The sequence below is a fragment of the Lolium rigidum genome, chromosome 2 (genome assembly GCF_022539505.1).
Source record: "Lolium rigidum isolate FL_2022 chromosome 2, APGP_CSIRO_Lrig_0.1, whole genome shotgun sequence".
Taxonomy (NCBI): Eukaryota; Viridiplantae; Streptophyta; class Magnoliopsida; order Poales; family Poaceae; genus Lolium; species Lolium rigidum.
Window position 1 is genome coordinate 181,505,130 of NC_061509.1, and position 8,914 is coordinate 181,514,043.

An 8,914-nucleotide genomic window follows, 5' to 3' on the forward strand; every position below is an offset into this window, starting at 1 on the left:
TTCGGCGGGGGAGAATGGGGATATGCAAGCAAATTGGAGGGAATGAGGATATGCAAGCAAATTGGAGGGAAAATTGACAGGATTTGGTTTTCCAGTCGCCGACTACGTGGGTCCACACGACGTTTCGCGCCAAAATCTTCCGTCCCGAGTCCCCGAGCGCGCCCCGGGGGACCGGGGATGGCGTGGGCTCGCCGGATGGATGAAGGGCCAAATCCGGACGAAAACGAGGAATCGGGGGCACAACTGAGCCGATTTACGCCATCCGGATGTAAAAAAGGCTCGCCGGGGGCCTGTTCGGGGGACGAGTGGAGATGCTCTAACTGAAGTTGATAGTTGCAAGATCACTAGCTACTACACAATGCAGTGTACAAAGACTAGATTGGGCAGAGGAGGAGAAAAAAAAGAGTACATGATGAGGTAGGAGGGATACTAATCCCACGGAACAAAACTGTACAGATTATTCGATGTTACAGGGAAGCACGGGTCGCAGCCATCGCCATGGACCATGGTTGGTTGAGAGCGCCAAAAATTACAGGCAGCAGAGTCCCCGTCGCCGGCCGGCCGGCCGGTCTCGGTGGGCCACCGTAGGTCGTCAGAAGGACGGCACAACGCCGTAGTCTCCTTCTGACGCCAGGAGCGCCGACGAGGCGGGCGAGAAGGGCCCGTCGTCGTCCTCGGCGCCGGCGTTGCGCTTGGCGAAGCGGCCCTTGATGCGCGGCCGCGTCTCGGCGTAGGCCTTGCGGGACGCGTAGCGGATGGTCTTGCTGAAGCGGCGGTTCTTGCGCTTCTCCCGGTACCGCATCAGGCGGGCCTCCCTGTCCTTTCCCTTGCTCGCGACCGGCGCCGTCGGTGCCGGTGCCGCGCCGGCTGACAGCGCGTCCGGCACTACTGCTGCCTCCGACGAAGACAACTGCAGATTCGGGAGTATTAGGCATTATTAAACACCACGTACGTCCATGTCAGGATAATAATACTAGTAATTTCCGTTGAAACGAGCTACGGTTTGCGGAAGCAAAGGCTTACGCTATGGTTCATGGATTGTTCCGGGTAGAAGATGGCGCCGGCGACGAGGTCATTCTCGGACGGCGCGACCGGCACCCCGATGGCCTTGATTCCGTCCTCGATGGAGCGGACGAAGTCCAGATCGAGGCCGAGGTAGGCGTCGGCGTCGCCGAAGAAGGCGGCAGCGGCGGCGCTGTTGTCCTCGGTGCTATCGCCGGGCTCGGGGAGAAGCCACGATGCCGCCTCGGCCTCGTCGCTCCCGTCGTCGTCCTCCCGCTTTGTCCCGGCGGCGGCCGAGGCTGGGGAGGGGACGACGAGGAGCTGTGGGGACGCCGTGTCTGAGAGCGCGCCGAAGAAGGGCGCGACGGGGATGCGCTCGTGCCTGCCGGCGAGCGGGTTGGCGGAGTGGATGTCGGCGTCGCAGGCGGCGCAGAGCGCGGCGGCGTCGGCGCGGCAGGTGACCGCGGCGGGCGCGTGGTCGCAGACCTCGCAGAGCCAGACCCGCGCGTGGCGGGAGCCGGCGCCGTGAGCGCGCGCGTCGCACCCGGCGCAGAGGTACGCGCCGTCGTGCCGGCAGTAGAGCCGCGCGGCGTGGACTGCGCACGTGTCGCAGGGACGGCCGCCCAGCCCCCAGCCTCCTCCCCCCGCCGCCGCCGCCGGCTGCTTCTCCTCCGTCTTCATCCCGCTTTCTCTTTCTGGCGCTGGGCACGAGGGGAGCTTGGTCGCCACTGTGTGTCACGGGTGGTGGTTTTGGTGCGTCTTTTCTGCTGGCATTGGCGCGGGTGGTGGGTTTTGAGGGGTCGGCGGCACATGGGAGGGGGGCCGTGGCGGGCAGTGGACATTTCGGGCGGCCGGTCGCTCTCGCGGAGGGCCGAGGGCCACGCCGTTTGTTTGTTTGCCAAAGCGGGACGGGGTCGTGTTAAAAACCAGCTCGCGACCTCACCTCGGCTGAGCCGGTGTTCGCGAATTTGTTGCAATTTTGCGATCGCTATCGGCCGCTTTGCATTGCATCGTCCGCATTCCTCAGTCGCAAGCATATGTTGAAATTTCTACGATACAATAAATACCCGCTGTGTCCGATCGCGACGGGTGTGAGCGCCACCCATGTTTCATTCAGGCCGGCGGCCCGAAACCTTTTTGGGCTCACGGGTGGCTGAGCGAAACCGTTTTCGTCCGCCGTGACCGGAAATGCGTCTGGGTCTGTTCCAGCGGGACGACGCAAAGTGACCGGCCGTCTGTGGAGACGCAAACCTGGTCTAAATATGCGCCTCGGATGCGTCTCTGCGGACGTCCGGAAACGTCCGCTCGCGTCTGGCGGGTGTTTCGGCGGGCCCGCCTGGCAGCGACCCTGCGTAGATGCGTCTTCTCAAACGCGCCAGCGACCGCAAAGCTGCGTCGCTTCGGCACTCTGCGCCACGTTAATGGCGACGATGCCTCGGCAGCCGAGCGGCCGCCCACCTCAGCCAACCACGTTAATGGCGACGCCACGCGTCCCGCGGCCACCGCATGCCGCCGGCCTATATAAAGGGGGCGCGCGTTCTTCTTCCACATCCACTACTCCAAAGAAACCCTAGCCGCCACAAAGCTCGACCGTAGCGCCGCCTAGGTGTTCCTGCGACGGAGCCAAGCCCGCGAGGAAGTCCATGGCCGGTCCTGGTGGCTGACGAGGCGGTCGAGGCCGCGGCCCTGGGCGCCCCCGTGGCTAGAGCAGGGGGCCGCGGTGGTGGAGCAGCTACGGCCCCACGCTTGCCGTCGCCTGCGCCCTCCTCGTCCTCGCAGGAGGAGCGCTGCTTCGAGTTCCTCCTCCGCATCGACGACGACCCACTCGCCATCAAGCGGCTACCAGACAAGTTCGCCGAGTTCGTCGACGGCGTCGAGCGGCGCAGTTGCAGCTACGGGAGGCCAGCTGCAACTTCTGTCGTTGGACCGTGGAGGTCCTTTTCGACGGGCAGGGCAAGATGTACCTGCATACGGGGTGGGACAAGTTCGCCCGTGACCTCCTGCTCGAGCCCGGCTGCCAGCTCACCTTCCTCTACGAGGGGGACGGCGAGATGATCGTCAAGATGTTCGACGACACAGCCTGCCGCAGGCACTACCACACCGACGAATTCGGCTCGGACACCGATAGTTAGAACTTAGAGTGTTCTTTCTTTGCAGCGAATCTGGCTACGGGCCAATTGAAGCCGCTAGTGGAGGTTTCTGGATGTTCGCCTCATCGGTAGAACCAACAAGGGCACCATCTCTTCCCGCTGGATTTTCCAGTTTTGGGTGATTGGATGTGCCCCCGAATGTTCTTTTTCGGCAGCGAAAATACGGAAATCAACACAACTGGCTTCTTTTTAAAAAAATATATATTTGTGTCCACCATGGTTCAAACTATGTGTTAATTTGTGTAAACCATGTTCCAAACTATGTGTTAGTTTGTGTAAAATCATGTTTCAAAATGTTATATTTAAAACTATGTTTAAATAGAGAAGAGGGAAAAAAGGAAGAAAAAAAATGCGTCGCCCCGCTGGAGCAGACCCCAGACGCAAACGGACGCGCGAACAAAAACGGTCATTTTTGCGTCCGCAGCGCGACGCAAACGGACGCTCGCGGACATTAAAATGCGTCGCGCCGTTGGAAATGCCCTAATAATGATAACGTAAGTACATTACTCCTACATTGATGTATCTTGGGACTTGCCCCTCTGGAACCTTCTCCTTGATCCTCCCCTCCGCTCGAGGTTCTGGCCTTCCTCTCCCTCATCTTGGCGGCCAGGTCTGGAGTAGTGTAGATATTAATTATTGTTCTAGTTTTCCATTCCCACAATATAAAGTAGATCTAGGGTTCATGTTGGTCATGTTTGTCTTCCTCCTCCTTTCGACACTTTGTAGCTTCAATCTTGACCTCCACCGGATGATTGGCGAGGAAATCGGCCGGGTGGTTGCTGCAATGGCGTGCAAGTGTGCCATTCACTAGTAGAAAATCTCTCATCAGTACCGGTTCCAGAGGGGCATTCGTACCGGTTGAGCAACCGGTACAAATTATCCGGCACTAAAGGCCCCCCCCCTTTCGTACCGGTTGCTTACGAACCGGTATAAAAGGTCCCTCCACGTGGGCCACCAGGAGAGCTCAGGGCCAAGGAGCTTTGGTACCGGTTGGTAATACGAACCGGTACCAAAGGTTCCCACCCGCGGCAGGGAAATTGCCCAAATCTCTGCCGCGGCAGAGAATTGGATTTTTAGGGTTTTTGGAGGGGTTTAGGGATATCGGTTTGTTTCATATCGCGTCGATGCACCAGAAACACGTTTGGGTTTAGGTAGTAAATGAAGATCAAGATGATGCATAGCAAGTTGGTGCATATAATATAACACACATGTAATTGCATAAGATCGCAAATTAAGTAGCACTATGCATGAAGATCGATCTTCATGCATAGTGGTACTCTCCGAGGCGTACTCTATATATGTCTATTACATGTAGCATAGTGGTACTCTTCGAGTCAACTATATATGTAACATGTACATCTTCATTCATAGTGGTACTCGCGAATGGTGGTATGACGTCTCGAAGGAAAAATCCCGCCAATTCCTCGCCTATTGCTATGAAGCGGTCATCGATTGAGAGCTTGTTCCGCTTTCTTGCCAACTATAAAAGAATAAGATACAAATGAATACATGAAACAACTATTACCGAAACTCAGCACAACTTATGATAAGAAAACAAATTTGTGAAGATTGTTTTTGTACCTCTTTATTTCTTTCATTATTCGTTTTCTCGCTGACAATTCTGCGGATGTACTCGCAAACGAAGAATCCACAGAGATCGGTCCCTTGTGGTTGTTGCGGGCATTTCTTTACAAGAATATAATTCAATCAAACAATAGTCAAGTATGATAATTAAAGGTGTGTGGACCTAGGTAGTACTACTTACTTTCGCCTTCCATCGCAGCTTCGGTGTCCATTCACGGGACGTATCTTCCTTGATGAAAGTTTCCCATACGCTGCTCGACAAAAGAAAATGCATAAAAGAGTCATCAATTAGTTCATAGCAGGAAATTAACGAAACAAACCGATAAGAATTAAAATTACCTTCGAGCATTAAATAACAAGACAAGTATAGTTCCGATTTTTTGCTTAGTGAGTCATAGACTTCAACTTCTCCAATTTCCAAATTGATGACGAGAAGAATAAAGTGAAACCTACGCACGTTTCAATATGTAGTGTCATATATATAAGTCATTAGTTAAAATTTTGACATACGGTGAGCAAAATATAATGTGTTATAAGACAGTAAGACTCACTCGAAGTTGTAAGGCCAAATTATTAGCTTTTTGTCACGTTGTCGCTTCAAAAACCTTAGCAAAGTCTCCGGTGTATCCTTGTTATAGAGAGGATCTTCTATGTGTTATAAGACTGTCTTGCTCGATGATCCAGAAGGCTAAAACAAAAAATTATTCGTTAATAAGTGCAATACAAATAAATGAATGCATCTAGGGATGAACATATAGACTAATTGATACATAGATATACACCTCGCCGGAGTTTGTGATGGACACTTCGTTGTCTCTTCTAATTTGTTCAGACTCAAGTCCCTCGCCGAAATCATTCGGAAAGTCTTGGAAATCGTTGTCATCTCCATCGTCGGGTTCCGGACCACGGGCACTCTCATAGATCAATTGCTGCACCGCTTCTTCCCCTCCTCATCTCGGACGAAGGTGCCGTCCTCCATACCTCAATGTCACCGCAAAATTAAGAAAGCAATTGTATTTCATTCATCATGTCATGATCATATAAATAACGGATTAGAAGAGTGTGCAAGGGTTCACTAAACTTCCCAATATAAATACGGAAGAAATATAAAGGAAACGGCAGTAGTATAAAACCTAATCTAGCTCCTAGGTTAGTTGCCATGTATGACGTCCACTATATGGAAACCCTGGCTCCATGGTCTCTGGCGATGCCGGGGAAAGGATTAGACCTACCCCTCCTCCGCCATCTCCTCTCACCCACCTCTCCTTCAGCAAGGCCGAGGGCGACTCGTGCTTTTGCGGCGAGGACGCGGCCGGGAGAGGATTTTCATGATGGCGCGGCTAAGGGCCGGTGCGGGTTCGGTCTGGGGCAGATTGGCGCGGCGCCGGGCCGGGACAAGAATCACGGTGGACAATCCGCACGGCATTCGCGGCCGAGCGGCGACGGCTCGTGGACACCGCTGTGCCGTCATCGCTGAACTCCAGCTCGACCCCGCCGGACCCTATCGGACCAACCAAGCGGGAGGCCCGGGCCGGCGCACGCACGCCGGGCAGCGGCGGCGCGTCGGGGGTGACGTGGGGCCATGTCGATGCGACCTCGTAGGCGAGCGCGGCGAGCTGCACTAGCGGGCGTAGCCGCAGCGAGCGAGCGCGGCCCCGTACCATGCGCCCGTGGTGGACGCCGAGGCCGGCGGCGGCGGCGTCGTGGAGGGGCCCGTCGCGGCGGCGGGGCGGCTGAGGCGGGAGGCGCAGCGCGAGGCGAGGGCGCGCGCCCCGCGGAGGAGCAGCAGGAGGAGCGCGAGGGCGAGCAGGCGAGGTCACCGAGCTGGGCCACGCCGCGCCCTTCAGCGGCGTCCACATTTGACCGAACACCCTAAGGGCGTCGGCGTTCAGCAGGCGGCAACGGCGAGGCGGCGTCGCGTCTGGTCGTCTGGGCGTCTAGCTGGGCGTCGCGTCTGCGGCGAGGCGGCATCGGCGAGGCTCGGCGAGGCGGCGTCGGCAAACGGCGTCGGCGAGGCGGCCTCGGTGAGGCGCACGTCGGCGAGGGCGGCATCGGCGAGCGGAGGGAGCGTAGGAAAAAGGCCGGAGGGCGGAGGACTTACCCGCGGCGGCGGCGGCGGGCTGCGGCGGCGGCTGCGATGGCGGCTGCGACGGCGAGGCTGCGAACGGCGAGCTCGCGCGCGAGGCTGCGGCCGTGCGAACGGCGAGGTGGCGCGCGGAAGAAGAAGAAGAATGGGGAAATTTTGCCCCGCGCCGCTAAGTCCTATACTAGGATAGCCCTTTGGTACCGGTTGGTACCACCAACCGAGTACGAAAGGCCTTTCGTACCGGTTGGTGATACCAACCGGTACCAAAGGTATTTTTTTGTTTTCTTTTTCTTTTGTCTGTTTTCTTTTCTTTTGTCTGTTTTCTTTTCGTTTCTTTTTTACTTTTCTTGTTTCTTTTTTACTTTTCTGTTTCTTTTTCTTTTCTTTTCTTTCCTTTTCTTTTCTATTTTTTTCTTTCCTTTTCTTTTCTATTTCTTTTTTACTTTTCTATTTCTTTTTTACTTTTCGTTTCTTTTTCTTTTCTTTCCTTTCCTTTTCTTTTCTACTTTTTTCTTTCCTTTTCTTTTCTATTTCTTTTCTATTTCTATTTTTTTCTTTCCTTTTCTTTTCTATTTCTTTTTTACTTTTCTGTTTCTTTTTTACTTTTCTGTTTCTTTTTCTTTTCTTTTCTTTTCTTTTCTATTTCTTTTCTTTTTATTATTTTCTATTGCTTTTCTTTTTCTTTTCTATTTCTTTTCTTTCCTTTCCTTTTCTTTTATATTTCTTTTCTATTTGTTTTCTTTACTCCCGCCACGACGCCGTCCGCGCGGGAAGTTTCCCGCCACGTACGACGTCGCGCGGGAAACTTTCCTGCCACGACGACGCGAGTGGGAGAAAAAAGGCGGGAAAGAAAGGGCGGGAATAAAATTTTATTACGAGTGAACTCGAGTTAAAAGTACATAGCTTAACTGAAAATTAAAGATACATGGCCAAATTCTACTGTTGGAGTCATTCAGTCATACAAATGTTGGGGAAAGGGTTGGGAAATCTCCCGTGGCGGAACTTGTCGAAGATGCCCTTGGTGCACACGCCATATGGCATCTTCGGAAGTTCCGCCTCGGAATTTTTTTCCTGCAAGCCCGTGGAAGACTCCATCTCCTCTAACAATGTTGCGGAAAGGGTTGGGAAATCTCCGTGGCGGAACTTCTCGAATATGCCCTTGGTGCACATGCCCTATATATGGCATATTCGGAAGTTCCGCCTGGAAAATTTCCCCGCAAGCCCGTGACTTAACTAGTAAAACAAGCCAACCATCTCCATTGTTAATATCTTACATACAAGTAACATCATTACACAAAAGTGATTTCCATATTGAGATACACAAGTTATGATCCCTATATGTAGCTAGCTAGTCTTCCGAGTTTTCTTCGCCCGTTTCCCTTTCTTCTTATCGCGACGCAACCATGGACAATCTTCATTGTTTAAGATGATGCTTGGGTCAATTTTTACCTTGAAGGGTGGAATATCGTCAAACTTATTATAATCTTCCGACATGTCCGTCTTGTCCTCTACTCCCACGATGTTTCTTTTTCCTGAAAGAACTATGTGCCGCTTTGGCTCATCGTATGATGTGTCCTCTTGCCATTCTTTTCTTTTTTTCGGTTTGCTAGACATATCCTTCACATAAAAAACTTGAGCCACTTCACTGGCTAGGACGAATGGTTCGGTGTCGTACCCAAGATTCTTGAAATCCACTGTAGTCATTCCGTATCTGCGGGTCTACTCGTACCCCGTCTTTCAGTGTTGAACCATTTACACCGGAACAAAGGGACCTTGAAATTAGGTCCATAGTCAAGTTCCCATATCTCCTCTATGTACCCATAATATGTGACCTTGTTCCCATTGCCATCTTCTGCATCAAAGCGGACACCACTATTTTGGTTGGTGCTCTTTTTGTCTTGGGCGAAAGTGTAAAATGTGTTCCCATTAATCTCGTACCCTTGAAAAGTCGATATAGTAGAAGATGGTTGCTTGGCCAACAAGTACAGCTGCTCGTCATCGGTGACATTCATGAGACGTGTTTGCAACCAACCGCCGAAAGTCTTCATGTGTTCTCCATCAATCCAATCTTCACGTTGCTCCGGGTATTTAG

The 8,914-nt window shown here is 53.0% G+C and overlaps 1 protein-coding gene across 1 annotated transcript; it reads right to left on the bottom strand.

The window, feature by feature from the left end:
• Positions 1-592: 592 nt before the first annotated feature.
• Positions 593-1,686, bottom strand: LOC124687789 (zinc finger protein CONSTANS-LIKE 3-like). The gene is made up of 2 exons (XM_047221536.1): positions 1,024-1,686; positions 593-910 (listed from the first exon to the last, which is right to left on the bottom strand). The coding sequence occupies exons 1-2, from the start codon at positions 1,681-1,683 to the stop codon at positions 593-595; spliced, it is 978 nt and encodes a 325-aa protein (XP_047077492.1). The 5' UTR covers positions 1,684-1,686.
• Positions 1,687-8,914: the final 7,228 nt, after the last annotated feature.

Coding starts and splice junctions, on each gene's coding strand:
- LOC124687789 (XM_047221536.1), bottom strand. CDS start 1,683: ATGAAGACGGAGGAGAAGCAGCCGGCGGCGGCGGCGGGGGGAGGAGGC. Junction 911..1,023: donor AACAATCCATGAACCATAGC/GTAAGCCTTTGC, acceptor CCGAATCTGCAG/TTGTCTTCGTCGGAGGCAGC.